Source organism: Polypterus senegalus, chromosome 11 (genome assembly GCF_016835505.1).
Source record: "Polypterus senegalus isolate Bchr_013 chromosome 11, ASM1683550v1, whole genome shotgun sequence".
Lineage (NCBI taxonomy): Eukaryota > Metazoa > Chordata > Cladistia > Polypteriformes > Polypteridae > Polypterus > Polypterus senegalus.
This window is the reverse complement of record NC_053164.1, coordinates 166,996,174-167,013,957: the sequence shown is the minus strand read 5'-3', so window position 1 is coordinate 167,013,957 and position 17,784 is coordinate 166,996,174. Positions and strand designations below refer to the sequence as shown.

At 37.2% G+C, this 17,784-nt stretch overlaps 1 protein-coding gene across 1 annotated transcript in view; it reads right to left on the bottom strand.

Annotated features, from left to right (window-relative positions):
* The window catches only part of atp6v1e1b (ATPase H+ transporting V1 subunit E1b), a 52,053-nt gene that overhangs the window by 29,997 nt on the left and 4,272 nt on the right, over window positions 1-17,784 (bottom strand). The window contains exons 2-4 of the mRNA XM_039770075.1: window positions 14,368-14,433; window positions 11,568-11,677; window positions 4,075-4,141 (exon numbers count right to left, since the gene is read on the bottom strand). Coding sequence (XP_039626009.1) covers window positions 4,075-4,141; window positions 11,568-11,677; window positions 14,368-14,433 — 243 coding nt within the window. The remainder of the gene's footprint in view (window positions 1-4,074; window positions 4,142-11,567; window positions 11,678-14,367; window positions 14,434-17,784) is intronic.

The following is a 17,784-nucleotide window of genomic DNA, read 5'->3' as shown; positions in this document are numbered from 1 at the left end:
TCTACTTTTTTCCTTGAAACATTCCCTAACCCCATTTCTACTCCAACCACCACTCTTTCAATAAACAGTAATGGAGAGTATGGAAGAGAGGTTAAAAAAAAAGAGTACAGGCATGGTGGAGAAGAATGTCAGGAGTGATTTGTGACAGACAGGTACCAGCAAGAATGAAAACGGAATGTCTACAAGACAGAGAGACCAGCTATGTTAAATGGGCTGGAGACGGTGGCACTAACAAAAAGACAAAGCTGGAGGTTTAGAAATTAGTACATTAGAGGGTCAGCTCAGGAGGATGATTTGAAGAAAAAGCCAGAGAGGCAAGATTGCGTTGGTTTGGACATTACAATGGAGAGATGGTGGGCCTGGCAAATAGGAAGGTGTTATGTTTATATATATATATATATATATATATATATATATATATATATATATATATATATATATATATATATATATATACACACACACATATATACATACTGTATATACAACATATACATATATATATATACACATATATATATATATATACACATATATATATATATATATACACATATATATATATACATATACATATATACACATATATACACATATATATATATATATATATATATATATATATATATATATATATATATATATATATATATACATATATATATATATACATATACATATACATATACATATACATATACATATACATATACATATATATATATATATTAGGGGTGGGACTCGATTAAAAAAATTAATCCAATTAATTAGAGGCTGTGTAAGAATTAATCTTGATTAATCGTATGTAATCGCACGTAAATTTGCCCCAAATCGCAAATGTTTTTTTTTTTAATTTAAAACGGTTTTAGTGGGCTTACAGAATCAAATAATAGACATGGACATGAATATTGTAAACTGAAGCTGTTTTAATTTCTGAAAAAAAGCTTTAAACTGCATTTGAATTCAAAACAGAAACAAAAATATCATCCCTGGTTAAAATTGGGCAGACTTAAAAATAAAGTGGTAGTTTAAGTACTTTAAGTACATTTTCAGAATAGTATTGTCTTTAAATAATAATAACCAAAATTTCAACATAAAGTGCAGTTTTTCTTCTTAAAAAATAAGTCAGAAACATAAAAGGTAATTTGACCAGCTTACTCTTTAAACTCTGAGTAACATTAGCCAAAATTATTTTGTACATTAGGCTAAAACAGTGTGATCATTGAACATTTTGTAATTAGATGTATTTAGAATTACTAACGGTCACGGAAGTCCAATGATCCCCAGTAAGAGCCACAAAGTCCGCTTTCTGTAATGCATCTAATTTTGCTTGCTTTTCAGTGTGCACAAAACCATGCTTTTATCAAGGCTTCGCTCGGTAGTCGAAATGATCAGTCGTAGGAACGCGCTTTATTCCGACTCTAACATTTTTGTAGCTGTGATGTGTGCATCAGTGTAATGGATGTACCAGGAAATCATGCATTGACAAAAGTTCCCGCTTGCTTGGAATTGAAAGTGTGATTAAATGCGTTATTTTTAACGCTTATGGAGTACATGCATCGAAGCTTCTCAGCTGTGCTTGTGCTAAGAAAGGGAAACATTTTAAAAATAACGTAACATGATTCTGCATTAACCTAATATTTTTTCATACATCCCAAACCAAGGAGATGCGAAGGTAAAATGAATCGGGTAGCGCGTGTACATAGTCAGTACACCCTCTCGAATCGAACCTCAATGTCGGCGTTAGAGGCTTAAGACTCTACAATTAGCCACAGCGTGTGGCTTGTCTATGCTAAAGTATGTATTGTAGATCGGGTATATATATACATTTATATATATACCCGTATCGCAGTGGAGAAGTAGAAGTTATGAAAAGAAAAGGGAACATTTTAAAAATAACGTAACATGATTGTCAATATACAGTAATTGTTTTGTGAGTGTTATTGAATGTTGCTGTCATCAAGGATTTGATTATCATTATTTCTTTCAATCAGGCTCGTATTTGTAGGATGTGTTCAAGTTACATTCCGTGTTTGTCAATCGTTGTAAAGATAAGAGGTTTCATTCATCGATTAGTTCCTTACTGCATCAATAAACAGCTCGTCTTCCTTTTATCTGTGATGTGACAAACTGCATGCACGGTTTTTTTTACACTGTCTTCCTTTAGCAGGACATTCACTTTTTCCACCGTGTGCTTTGTTTCCGCAGTAGCTGCACTTATGAATATGATTGTATGTATAAGACGCTTCATATTTTTTGCTGCCTTCTCAATTGTGTAATTCGGTTTTGTTCAGCACTCTTTGGAACTGTTGCTTTTGTCTGCGCATTGCGCCAGTTCACGTGAGCCGCTTGGTGTTCTTGCATCGAAGGTTCCCAGCTGTACTGGTGCCATCTCGTAATGTCAGCTAAGACCCGCACTTAAAAGTTTCTCTCGCAGTTTCAATGAGTTTGTGCCAAACACCACCCTGACCATCTCATCTTCCTCTGCATAAGCACAGTCCTTCACACGTGAATATTTACCGGCAGTGTTTGTATTGGATTGCCGCTGATGGACGGCCTTATATGGGCAGGCACTAAATTACAAACGCTAGTGGCAGCCTGTCTATGAACTTAATTTAATATAAACTTACGGTTCACGCCGTGCTTTGTTTCCGCAGTAGCTGTACTTATGAATATGCTTGTATGCATCATTTGCTTCATAATGTTTTTCTGCCTTCTCAATTGTGAAATGGCGTTTTGTGCTGATCGCTGTTTGGAGTTCTTCCTTGTTCTCTACGTACTTACGTAGGAGGCGTGATGATGTCACACGAAACTCCGCCCCCCACGGCCATCTCCAACTCAAGACTCCATTACATTATATGGGGAAAAATAGCTTCCAGTTATGACCCTTATGCGTAGAATTTCGAAATGAAACCTGCCCAACTTTTGTAAGTAAGCTGTAAGGAATAAGCCTGCCAAATTTCAGCCTTCTACCTACACGGGAAGTTGGAGAATTAGTGATGAGTGAGTGAGTGAGTGAGTGAGGGCTTTGCCTTTTATTAGTATAGATAACATGTTCAAATATAATTTTGTTAACACTGTTGCAAAAATGCAATGACAAATAAAATGGACAAAACTACCCTGAATTGTTTCATTTGTCAAACACATAAAACACACATGCGGTGGGCTGGCGCCCTGCCCGGGGTTTGTTTCCTGCCTTCTGCCCTGTGTTGGCTAGGATTTGCTCCAGCAGACCCCCGTGACCCTGTAGTTAGGATATAGCGGGTTGGATATTGGATGGATAAAAAACACAGTACCATTTTTTATAAACAAAATTGGCAGGGACATTACATATTCTAGCCTTTTGCAGAAGACAGAGAAGCACAGAGTTTATACATTTAAAAAAGGGGAGAGGGTGTGTGTATTGTTATTGACAAACTAAAAATGTTGCATGAGGTGTTCACCATCCAAATAAATTTTGAAAAATCAAAAGCAATATCACATGGGCTCTTCCTCTTGTGTGCACCATCAGTAACAAATCAATTTAATTACTGGTCTAGCTTACAGGTTACACTCTCTCTAAGGTGAAAGAATGATATTAGAAACCCACATGCTCAACATTGTTGGGGGGCTCTTCTAATTGATGCGGAGAGAAATTCCCACAACAAAGGTTGGGGGTGGGGGATTTAGGGCGTGGGAAGCCTGTTAGGTTGTTACTTTAAAAATTAGTCCAGCAAGTAAACAGAGAGTACATTAAAAGATATATTTTGTCTAATTATTAAATATTTCTTTATAAGGGAAATAACCAATATATTGAATAAGATACAAAACCCATGTAGATAATATTATTTTGAGAACCTTCAAATTTCAAGATGATTGTATCTTGTAAAAGGTTAAGTAAAGCATTCTTAATTATCATACATATTAAATTTAATGCTTCACAAATTATTGCATTGACTATAGATAGCATACAGGGTTACGGAAAACTCATTTCATCTTTGCATTTTTAATGGATTGGAGAAGCAGTATTTGACATGTCCAAAAAGATAACAAAATTGCAATTAAACATTAACAAAAACATAACAAAACACTGACCGCAATCAAGTCATCTCTGGCCTTCAGAACCTTCAGCCTGGCCTGATTCATCAAATTGGACATTTGACTGCGAAAGTAAGAAAGGTATGTGAAAAATCAAAAACAACCTTAAAACAAAACATACAAACACACACACACACACAATAACACAGTGCCCCTCCATAATGTTTGGGACAGCGTTTTACCTCATGTTGAACAATGGCAACTATGGACTAAAAAATTAGTCTGTAGGTTGAAGCAAGCCAAGGTATCTTATGCTTACACTAATGAAGCAATGAAACACATACGAGTAATCACAAGCATACACGCACACACATATGCACCTTACATAAATATACACACACACACACACATTCACTGCTCAAAAAAATTAAGGGAACATTTAGACAGTGATGATTTAACACCAAGACAATAAAGCTTCAGCGATATCAATCTGTCCAGTTAGCAAGCATAAGCAATTGTGAGTCAGCTTCACCTGCTCTGGTGCAAATGAAAGTGACAATAGCTGCACTGGAGAGGCAACAGCAAGACAACCCCCAAAAATGGAATGGTTTCACAGGTCGTGGCCACAGACATTTTCTTTGTCCTTATCCTTCTTGACTGATTCTTCTCTTGTTTTGCATTTTGCTATTGTCCTTCTTACTACTGGTAGCGTCAGAGAGTACTTGTAGTGAATTCAGGTTGCACAGGTAGTCCATCTCCTCCAGGAAGGCACATCAATACGGGACATCGCAAGGTCATTTGTGTCGTTTCCCCAACACAGTCTTAAGAGAATGGAGGAGATACAAGGAGATGGATCGTTAGACGAGGAGAACTGGACAGGGCCGTAGAAGGCCATCAACACAGCAGCAGGACCAATATTTGCTCCTTTATTCTAGGAGGAACAGGGGGAGCACTGCCAGTGTCCCACAAAATTACCTCCAGTTGGCTACTGATGTGCATGTTTCTGACCAAACTGTCAGAAACAGACTCCACGAGCATGGCATGAAGGCCTGAAGTTCTCCAGTTAGACCTATGCTCACAGCCCATCACCATGCTGCTCGATTGGCATTCACCAGCCAATACCACGGTTCTCTTCACAGACGATAGCAGGCTCATAATGAGCAGATTTGACAGACGTGAAAGAGTCTGGAGACACCGTGGCGAATGTTATGCAGCCTGCAACATCATCCAGTTTGTCCGGCTTAGCTGTGGGTCAGGGATGGTCTGGGAAGGCATATCCTTGTAGGCTAAAACAGACCTTCATGTGCTAGGCAACAGTACCCCGTCTGCTGTTAGGTTTCAGGATGGAATCCTCAGTTCCATTGTCATACCTTACACTGGGGCAGTTGGCCTGTAGGCAGTTCCTGGATGACTAAGGCATTGATGCAGTTGACTGTCCCGCATGATCCCCAAAACCTGAATCCAACTGAGAACCTCTGGAACATTATGCATCGATGTATCGGAGCCCACCAGGTTGTGCCACAGAGTGTCCAAAAGCTCACCGATACCCTGATCCAGATCTGGGAGGCAACCCCCCAGGACAGCATCCACTGTCTCATCAGGAGCATGCTCAAACATTGTTGGGACAGCATACAGGCATGTAGGAGCCATACGCACGACTAAGTTACATTATTTATTGCCGTGATGAAATTCACACAAGTTGGACCAGCCCGTGATTTCAATTTTTGACTTGGATTTTCGGTGTGATGTTGAATCCAGCACTCAAGGGGTTGACAATTTTAGTTTCCATTGACCGTTGTTACATCACATTGCTTAACGTACGCAGCACCACTCAGTAAAGATTTTCCACATGAATATTTTGTTCATCAAGATCACATGGCAGCAACTCAATGCATTTAGGCATGTAGACATTGTCAAGATGACCTGCTGAAGTTCAAATGGAGTATCAGAATGGGGAGTAAAGGCGATTTAAGTAACTTTGAATGTGGCAAGGTTGTTAGTGCCAGACAGGCTGGTTTCAGTATTTCAGAAACTGCTGATATACTGGGATTTTCACACAAAACCATCTCTAGTGTTTATAGATAATGGTCCAAAAAAGGGAAAATATCCAGTGCGCAACAGTTCTCTGGGCAAAAATGCCTTGTTGATGCCAGAAGTCAGAGGAGAATGGCCAGAGAGGTCGAAGCTGATAGAAACGCTACAGTTGAATAACCACTCACTACAACAAAAGTATGCAGAAGAGCAACTCTGAATGCACAACACATTAAACATTGAAGCAGATAGGCTACAGCAGCAGGTGATCACACTGGGTGCCACTCCTGTTAGTTAAGAACAGGAAACAGAGGCTACAATTCACACGGGCTCACCAAAATTGGACAAAGATTGGAAAAACATTGCATGATCTGTTAAGTCTCGATTTCTGCTGCGACCTTCAGATGATAGGGTCAGAATTTGGCGTCAACAAAAATTAAAGAATGGATCCATCCTGCCTTGCATCAAATTTTCAGGTTGGTGATTGTGTAGGAGAAAATTTTTTGGCACACTTTGGGCCCCTTAGTACCACTTGAGCATTGTTAAATGCCATAGTCTCCCCGAGTATTGTTGATGGTCATATCCCTTTATGATTGCAGTGTACCCATATTCTGATCGCTATTTCCAGTAGGATAAGCTACGTCACAAAGCTCAAATCATCTCAAACTGGTTTCTTGAACATGATAATGAGTTCACTGTACTCAAATGGCTTCCATGGTCACCAGATCTCAATCTAATAGATCACGTTTGGGATGTGGTGGAACGGGAGATTCACATCAAGGATGTGCAGCCGACAAACCTGCAGCAACGGCGTGATGCTATCATGTCAACATGGACCAAAATCCCTGAGCAATGTTTCCAGCATCTTGTTGAATCTGTGCCACGAAGAATTATGGCAGTTCTTAATGCAAAAAGGGGGGTCCAACCCAGTAATAGCAAGGTGTACCTAATAAAGTTGCCAGTGAGTAAGTGTGTCACTCTAAGTATCTATACACACACACACACACACATCCATCTATAGTATCTATCTCAATAGAAAGATAGATAGATACTTTATTAACCCCAAGGGGAAATTCACAATGCATTCAAATATGGCATTTTTTTATTCTAATTTTACTATTTATATACATTTTGCTGAATGCAGTTCAGAACATATTTCAGGCAGAGATATTTTTTCAGTGGCATATGTTAGTATTGTTTCGAATTAAGAACAACATTTGGGAATTTAATGAAACAATTCTGCTCCCTGTCCACAAAGAATTATGGTGTTTGAAATCTCTGTTCTATTTAGTGCAATTGTTAAAAGGAATGGTTGAATAGATTGTGTTTGCATTCTACAATGTATTATGACAGTGTTGTGCGAGTGTTCTAGGAGCCACAGTAACACAGGAAAATTTATTCAGAGTAACGCAATTGCAGGCACTAGGAGAACTTGCTTAAAAAAAAAAAAAAAAAAAAAGGCGTTTTGTGGCACTGATCTGAATGTACCATTGTCCAGTTGTTTGTGTTGCCAGAGTATATCTGGGCCAGAAAAAATAACCTGAATATGAACAAAGCATATAGGCTTCCAACTCAAAAAATACATAAAGTTTAAGCTAAAAAACAGAAAAAGTAGCATAGTGGCCTTGTAGGATTAGCTTAGCTACCGCCACAATGTAAAGTTCCTTTGACACTGACATATTATAATGAAAAATCAGCTTTAACAGTTTGCTATATTGCTAAATGTTAATACCAACAATCAGCACATGGCAATGACACCAATGGTACAGATTTTAGATAGGATCAAAATTATAGCCATTACTTTTTCACCTCATAAAGCATTTAGCTTGTAAAACTGTCTTGTTTAAAGCACTTTGAGGTACACCATTTGTATGAAAATGTGCTATATAAATAAATGTTGTTGTTTGGGCAGGAAGGCTACCAGTGAAAGTCCTTCAGTGCAGCAGGTGACAGTATTACACATTAGTCAAGTGGATAGTTGCAAAACTCAAGTGTTCAAAGCAACGTTCTTAGCAACTACTCCCTTAGATCTTTCAAAATATGCAAAAGACTCAGGTGAGTAAGTGCCACTATGAGCAGCCCCAGATCTCAATTATAAAATTTTGCTTATGGTAGAAAGGCAAAAACTGTGTGACTAAATAAATAAAAATCAGATTTATAAAAATATGTACACTGCGTGTCATGCCAAGCTGCTTAATAAATTTCAAATCAAAGTTTTAGCCACTTCCTTCCACCTCCCACCAGTAACCATGTAGGGCTTAACAAATGCCTCGAGAGTATTCATGATCTAGCCATCATATCAAATTTGGCCTTGTACCCAAGTGACATCTTTACTTTGAAAACAGGGTGAGAACACAGAAAACAAAACTTTGATGAATGTGAAATTAACGGTATCACTGACAATTGGTGGAGTTTAAGGAGTGACCACCAATTGGTCACTCCTAAATAAAAAAAAATCTGCATAGCCCACAGATAAATGATACATATGTTAATCAATGAATTAGATACAGAGGCATGTGGCTGCTAGTAGTAAGGAATCTGGGGGTCACACTCCAGGTACTCCCTGCATGAAGTTTGCACATTGGCCCCCATGGGTTTGGTCTGGTTTCCTCCTACAGTGCAAAGAAATGGAATGTTAGGTGAAATAGTGATGTTAAATCGTGCCCTGATACAGTATTTTCTTCTTTTGCACAACCAGTAGATGCTCCTGTCAGCAAAACAGATCTTCAGTAGTCAACACAAGCAATTAAAATGGTAGTGTACACAACTGCCAGTACAAACACTGCCACTTTGGCCAAATACCCTCACACTCCACCCATACCCTTTTTGTAAAATATTTAAAATACTAGGCTGACCCGCCTTTTAAGGCGACCGACTTTTAAGTTGACCACTTCTTAAGGCAATTCAATATGTAGATCAATTTGATATTTTATACAAACTCATTAATTTGTTTATATTGCATTTGAGCGATATTACTTTAACACTCGTAGTTTCTGTTATTTTTGTGATGAAATGTAAACTTTTTTCTATATTGAGGTCGCCCTTTTGAACCCCCCCTGATATTTACCACGCGGTGAGGCATTTGTACTCCATCAACATTAATTATTTCCAGAGACATAATTTTGTCTATTTTTCCAGCGCATCGCGCACAAAAGCAAGGGAACGATGGGAGCACCAGAACTCTGCTCACATCATGTCGCTTCGTACTGCAAGCTGCAAGTAGCAAGTCTGTGATAAGCGGAATACCGCTAAGCTTTGCACTCACGGGACGGAAGGACAATCCCGACCGCTTTTATATAGTAAGAAAGAAGAAGAAGATATCGCACAGTCTGGAGTAGAAAATCATCTTTACCTGGAAAACAAAACTACAAATCCCATCGCATTGCAAAATGTACTGGGCGTGTGTGAAACTCCGCGCCTGCGTAGCACTCACGAGACGGAAGGACATCCGACCGCTTTTATATAGAAGGATTTCAAAAACAAAATATTTTGTGATATCCGTCTCTTTGATTAAATAAATACCAGAAAATGCTCCAACTTTCAAATCAGTTAAAGTTGCAACTGAATTTTATGATATGTATACATTTTCTAACTTGTTAACATAAAGTGCTTATTTTGCCACAAGTAAAATATGCTGACAAACTTAAAAGAACAAAATTTTAGGTCATTTAAATATCATGAACAGTAGTTGTATACTTTTTTTTGCAATGAAGACTGGCTTAGAAGCGGATTTACATGTCCTAGAGCCATCTTCTTGGAGTTATGTGCTGAAATGGAGAATACATTTCAGAGAAACAATCACATAGAAATAACACAACTCCCGTTTTGTTAAACAGGTTTTAACAATGGGGTTTCGAAAATGGATGGATGGATGGATAGATCAGCATCAGAATGAGACTGACATGTCATTAAACTGCACAATGAATGTAGAATTTCTGTTCAGTTCATTTTACTGCACCCTGGAGTCATTAAAATGCCAACACCAAAAAAGTCTGCAAAAGAATTATAGATGGCCGAAACTTTCCTTAACTTTAAGCCATGTTCCATGCCAAGTTCGGGTTTTATAAATCCCAACTTTTATGCAAGAAATTAAATGACTTATGCATGTTTCCAAGCATAAAGAAAAATTGTATATACCTGGCCCCCTGACTTTCATATCCATGACCTGAATCCTAGGATGAATTTCAAAAGGCCACTATCAAACAAGGGAACAAAACATTTATATTTAGGAATTCTGGTGGACAAAGACTCTGCTAAGGTTTTACTATGGAGGGAAAAATGAGCGCAAAAAAAAAAAAAAAAAAAGAGAAACAGGGAGTGAGGTTAAATGATACGGTGAAGAGTGAAAATCCTACCAAGGTAAACCCTTGGAGGCTGAAGTACTTTTGCTTAATGATTATTTAATATTTAGGCAACCCTCTGTGTCACTTTTACTCTGGTCTGGGTTCATAGCTAAATGGTGATGCATATAAAAACATAGTAAAATGCATTACAGACTATTCAGAGGGCAATGTACAACTGTATTGTTATTAACATTCATTATTTGTGTATAGTGCTATTCACTGAGTGCCGGCTCAGAGTGCTGTATCAAGTTCACAAGTATATTATTTTAAAAATAACCAATTACACACTTCATACACATACAAAATACAGATTTAAACATACAGTAAAGTAAAGCAGTTCCTAACTTAGCATAAATGGAAACTAACAATATCGGTCCATGAACATTATCATGTATGCCTTTAACATTATCAATATGCCAAATTGACAATGGAGGCCAAATTATGTATTAGATTTTGATAATCTCAAAAGGGCAATACATGTCTAAATTCATATGTTCAAATTGTTTCTATGGATACTGGCAAATGGCAAAAGGAAAAAATCCATGTACAGGATATGCACATTGCAAAACACACCTATACACGCTAACTATAATTCATATTTTACTCCACATGACATTCTCCGGTGAACAAAGTTTTCCATGGTTTTCAAAACTTTATGCTAGCACTGCTCATTGACTTTCATTCAGATTTTCCAATTAGTAAATCCTAAACTTAGTACTGTAACTAATTCTCAAAAGCACGAGTTTGTCTCTAGCATATTACAGCTAAATTCACACAAACACTGAAGAAACAGTGGTGCAGTGGTTAGCTTTCCCAGCCTAACAGATCTAACACCCAAAACCAAGATGCATTCATTGACTGTGTATATTTTACAAATTCTCTGCTGCTTTTTTAATTCCAGACAGTCCAGTTTTCCTCTCACATTATCAAATTTAAGGATTCTCAACATGCTTGACTACAGAAATAATTGAAAAGTCAAATATCAACCATTCCTTGGTAAGCTGAACAGGTTTTTAAAGTTTCAAGCAGATCATTAGAATTTAAGGCTATAGTAAAGGAATGAATAAACGTCATGAGATTCATTTCTAAAATTAACAGTCTTTACGAACCCTGCTCAGTCATGCATTTGCTTAATTCCAGGTCAGGAAAAAATGCAAACATATGAAAAATACTTACATTTTTTTTTGCTGCTCAATTTGCTTCTCCTTTTTTTCATAGTACTCCATAATCTTTAACCTCTGTGTTTGTACAAGACGTCCTTTCTCAATATTAAACTCTTCTTCTGCCTGCAGATTATCAAAACATATAATGCATATTCAAGGTATCCTTTAACAAAATTAAAAGCAGACAAATGTATGAATGCAATAAGAATGAAGATAAATTATACTAAGAAAGCGTAACCATAAATGTAGGCAGAATAACTGCCATCAAGGTCATGAATACATAAATGAAAGAGAACAAAACCAATCTGCCTTTAAGTATCTTAACTGATCATCTTAACCTTTTATGGTCACTAACAATTATTATTCTACAATAGGTGCATAAATAAGCATACGGTAATAATAAAAAAAAAAATACCCTTGCAAAAGGATTTTGATCAGCAATTCCAGGGACAATGGCTGTTTTTTTTGATAGCGACTTGCCTAAATGCTTCTTTTCTAAATTATATACACTTGCATAAATTAAAAGTGGAAAGTCAAAGGAATTTTAAAATTCAGTCAAACAAAACGAAGCTCTAATATTCAAAATGGCAAATATTTTAGAGAGATTTAATTAACTAATTTGGCATTTACAGTCCTTCAGATGGATACTGGAGTGTTTATATATATATATATATATATTTATTGGGATGGTCGAGAAAAACTAACACGACAGGTGTAAACAGATTATCCTAGTGGTTGTTTTGATCCTGTTCTAGCTGGGCAACAAATGAAGCATAGAGAATCAAATATTTAGTGATCTTTGATCTCCATGAAAATGTGAGATTATATTTTTTTCTACCAACATTACAAATGATGTGTGGTAACACAAAGTAACAGATTGAGAAATTATACATTTCAAGTTCAGCATTCCTTTAACAGGGAACCCATTTAAAATGTTTGAATATGTTCAAACACTGGACATAGATAAAAATAGCAAAATATAATCACAATTGGAAATTTGCCAAATTATGGAGAAAATCTAAAAAGATTTTAGAGTAACCTGCAGAAAAAAAATGCGTGAGTGTAAATTTGGAGCAGTATATGCGTTTATGGTTCTTGCGAACAGAAACACACACAAACATAAACCCATATCAGTTCTGAATCTTCAGGACACTTCAGAATTGCATGTGTACTGTATTCCTGAATACCCTTGCATATACAAAACTGTAAAATGCAGATATCTGCCTTTATAATTAATTATTGCATAACTTGTACTTAACATAAAAACCAGCTGTTATGGCTGTAGTTACAGAAGGATATACCCATAAAAACACAAAAATGCATTAACAAAACCATCTCACATGTAACAAATAAGGCAGTCTTTTCTGTTAACCTACTGGATTAGCAACAAGTATGTGCTTGCTACCAAGATACGCTGGGCTGCTGTGAAACTCTTTATTCCAATAATACGTTTTCCATTTTAACCACTGCAGATCATTAACATATAATGTAATATTCTAAAACCTGCTTATTGCAATTCAGAGTAGTAGCAATCGTAGGAGGTATAACTGTTCAATATGTATTTTGAAGCACAGAGAAAGCCATTGTTTGATATACATACTCGCACCTTCGTAATCCAGGGTAGACATAGAAAAATCTTGAAACTAATTACTTCCTATACATTAAACATAATATTTGATAATTCTGGTAGAAAAGTAATATAAAGTAGGATAATTCAATTTCAGAAATTGCACAGAAAATACAGGAACAAGGACAACATGTTAAATTCAACTATGAGTCAAATTACTGTAAGGAACTGCCCCCGACTGATTAATTACCACAATGAAAAAAAGAAGGCAAAGAGTTTAGAAGCCTTCTGCATTTTAACCACTTCAATAAAAGTTATGGTTTTGCCGATTTTTTTTGTTCCTCTTTAGATTTTTTTTTTTATAGATGTGCTGTCTTTGCTGGGGGATCATTAAGAGTGTCATCTCACCATGTGACAACACAGCTGGAACGCATACTTAGGACACTAGGAAATATAAACAGCAACTTCTACCATTTAGGTATACAGCTGGTGATCAAAACGTTTACCTGTAACTGAGCTTACTGTGTGGCTCTGTGTGCTGCCAGTTTCATTTGGTGACATGTAGTGTCTTAAAAAATGATAAACTCAAGATATGCAGGTAGCTCCTCCATTGTACTTTTAAAATACTAATATAAATTATATTTTTCAGTTTACAGAAGCTTAACTTTAGCCTTTCAAATACAAATAAGTTTAAAAAAAAAAAGTATGAGACAAATGCAGCATTAACTTTGTTAAACTGTAATTTAAAATCTACTTCTCATGAACAAATATTAACTATCTTAACATAAAGATCAAGTGTCTGCCTTGTTGCTATGCCTCTGTATTTCCAACAGATAGCAAATCAAACATTTTGTAGTTACGCAATTTTATACAATTTTTGTGATGTACTGTCTGTTTGAAAAACAAATGCAATGCTTATTACCACATGCAATACAAAATATACTCCAACAGACAGTGCAAAGCAAATGTTATAACAGAGGTTTATATTGATTTCAATCTGTCTTAGATTGTTCAACACAGCTACATTGTAAACGAAAGGTTACAGTATCCATGTAAATACAAAGAACTGTTAGAAATAAAGTCTGCCTCTCAGATAAAAGTAATTTGTCACTAAACGTCTAGCATTTTACATTTTATTACTACAGATTTTCAATTGCCTAATTACTTTGGTAAACACTTTCTGTACCCAGGTGTAATTTTAAACAATGTTTCCAGGAAGGGACTTGGAAGTAATACTGCACCTCACCTTTGCATCAATTTCTTCTGCCTTCTCATTTGCCTCCTGCTCAATGAAGGCCATCATATGCTTGATCTACAAATACAGAGAAAGCAAGATGTTATTTGTGTACCAGGCATGCGAGATGAACAAAAGCCAAACAAAAAATGTTTACATTAAATTTTTGCAAAAACTGCCTCACCCTTTGGATTCCACCATATATATAACTATATAATTATATAAACAGTCCCTGACAAAAGTCTTGTCGCTTCTCTATTTTGTAGAAACTCCTGCGATTAACCTGACTTAATTAATCAACTGGTGTTAGAAATAGCTCATATGAAAAGCTAAAGCCCTCCCAAATGATGTTTAATGCACTGAAATAAATTAGTTTCACTGAAATAAAGATTTAATCAAGACAGAAAGGTCAAATTTGGGCAAGACAAAAGTTTTGTTGCCTATACAAAAAATGAACAACTTTACTGCAAATCCAAAAATATGTCAGCAAATTAAGTAGTGGTGCTGCGAGATCCAAATTTAATATCTTGTATGACTTCCATGAGCTTGAAGGACAGCATCCATGCAGTTTGGCAAGGATTCATACAATTTATTGATGAAGTCATCAGGAATAGCAAAGAAAACAAACAGTCTTTCATGCCTCCTAGAGTTCATCAATATTCTTTGGTTTCGTCTTCCATGCTTCCTCTTTCATCCTACCCCACATATGCTCAATGATGTTCATGTCTGGTGACTGGGCTGGCCAATCCTGGAGCATCTTGATCTTCTTCGCTTTAAGGAACTTTGATGTGGAGATGGAAGTATGCGATGGAGCACCATCCTGCTGCAGAATTTGGCCTTTTTTATGGTTGGGAATAAGAGGTAGCTAAGATTTCTTGGTACAGACTATTGATGTTGCCTTCCACCCTGCAGATCCCTCGCATACCCCCATACTGGATGTAACCCCAGACCATGATTTTGCCTCCACCAAACTTCACTGTTTTCTGGGTAAATCTCTGCTCCATGTGGGTTCCAGTAGGTCTCCTGCAATATTTGCGGTGACTGTGGTGCAATTCAACAGAAGATTCATCTGAAAAATCCACCTTCTGCCACTTTTCCAGCGTCCATCCTTTTAGCAGGCTGCGGGCCTTGGCAAATGCCACACGGTTTTTCAATTGTCTTTTGTTTAGTGCTGGCTTATGGGCACTGATTCGATCATGGAGGCCATTTCGAGACAGAATCCGACAAACTGTTCTGGTTGACACAGGGACTTCAGGTGACCAGGTCTCGTGGAGCTCTGCTGCAGTGGAAAATGGGCTGGCCTTGGATTTTCGAGCCAACAAACGGTCCTCTCGAGCAGTTGTCTTGCGGGGTCTTCCTGACCTGGGCTTGTCAAAAACATCTCCAGTCTCTTCAAATCTTTTTTTTTTTATCCTCTGAACTTGACGCTGAGACACATTGAAGGTGTTTGCCACATCAGCAGTGGATTTGGTCTTCAGCCTCTTGATAATCAACACTTTAGTCTCAGGGTGAATCTTAGGCATGTTTGCAGAGGTCTAGTTGCAGTTGATGTGAAGGTCTAGTGTACTGGGGTTCTTTTTATACACACCTGAGACCTAACTGATCCATTAGTAGTCACAGGTGAAGCTCATATGACAAGGCGACAACACTTATGTCTTGCCAAAAATGGACTCAATGGGCTTTACCAAGCTGTGAATATTAGAATATTTTTTGTCAGTTTCGTTTTGCACTGAAACATTATTACAAAAGCTGATGGGATTGAAATGACCCATTTCTTGTAACAAAATCTTGATTAGAAATATATGTTAGCGGCACTTCAGGTCAATTTGTACACAATCGACAAGACTTTTGTGAGGGACTGTGTGTATATATATATATATATATATATATATATATACATACATACATACACACACACACACACACACAGTGAGTACTACACAGCTGTGCTTATTCTGTACAGTAGTCAAATATGTGACATTTGGTGACAATATAGAATAAAAGAGGTCAACCTATAAAGGATCATATTATGTAGTATCATTGCTGCAACTTAAAGTTGGTTAACATTATTAGTAGGAAAACAAGAACACTCTATCGCCATAAAAACTTGCAGCCAGGAATGGGAGATATGGCTAAAAACTGTTATCGTGACAAAATTATTTTGGATGATATACAAGTATTTTTTTGGCTATATACTTTGTTAATTCCCAAAGGGAAATCGCCTTTTTGCATGAACTTTGGGTGTCCGCCATGGTTCAGCACCCCTGGAGGTATTTTCAGGTTAAGGGCCTTGCTAATGGGCCCAAAGGAGTAGGATCCCATCCATCCATCCATCCATTATCCAAGCTGCTGAATCCGAACACAGGGTCACGGGGGACTGCTGGAGCCAATCCCAGCCAACACAGGGCATAAGGCAGGGACCAATCCTGGGCAGGGTGCCAACTCACCACAGGACACACACACACACACACACACACACACACACACACACACACACACACACACACACACTAGGGTCAATTTAGAATCGCCAATCCACCTAACCTGCATGTCTTTAGACTGTGGGAGGAAACTGGAGCGCCCGGAGGAAACCCATGCAGACACGGGGAGAACATGCAAACTCCACGCAGGGAGGACCCAGGAAGCGAACCCGGGTCTCCTAACTGCGAGGCAGCAGCACTACCACTGCGTCACCATGCCGCCCGAGTAGGATCCCTTCTAGCAGTTATATATATATATATATATATATATATATATATATTTTTTTTTTTTTTTCTTCAATGAAAATACAATGCAAGAGGCGGCACAGAAAATTAAAAATGAGATATGAACATGTTTTTATTTCTATTTGAAATAAACAGTTGACATGTTCTGCTGTGAAACCTTATAAGTTATTAATAAAAATGTGAACCTCACTTTAATTGGTTTTAGAATTTATGTATATATGATTACTTTATCTTGTTTCACTTTTTAAACACTCACCTTTTCTAGATGGCTCACTGCGATAGAATGTAAATATGCTTGCCTACTCATCATCTAGAATGCCAGAAGACTTACACTTCACCTTCACTTGTGATTTGACTTCACCTTCACTTGTGATTTGACAGTAGGTGCTTAGCTATTACTTAAATAAAAGGCTGTAACACATATTTATGTCTAACTTTTTCACTGTGACAATGTATTAACCACCCAGAGTGGACAGGAAATTCTGCCAGTGGGTTCTAGCTGTATGCAAATCTAAACTGAAGTAATGGTGTAAAACTGTCAATGGTAATCAAAAGAAAATGACACGCCTACTTCTGGTCATCTTGAAATTTAAGAGAATAAAAGTCCCAGACTTTTGGATCCTTTACAGCCAGAATGGTATATTTGCCTGTGAAAATTGTTGTTGGCTTCACACAGCAAAAGGAATTTAACATAATTTGACAG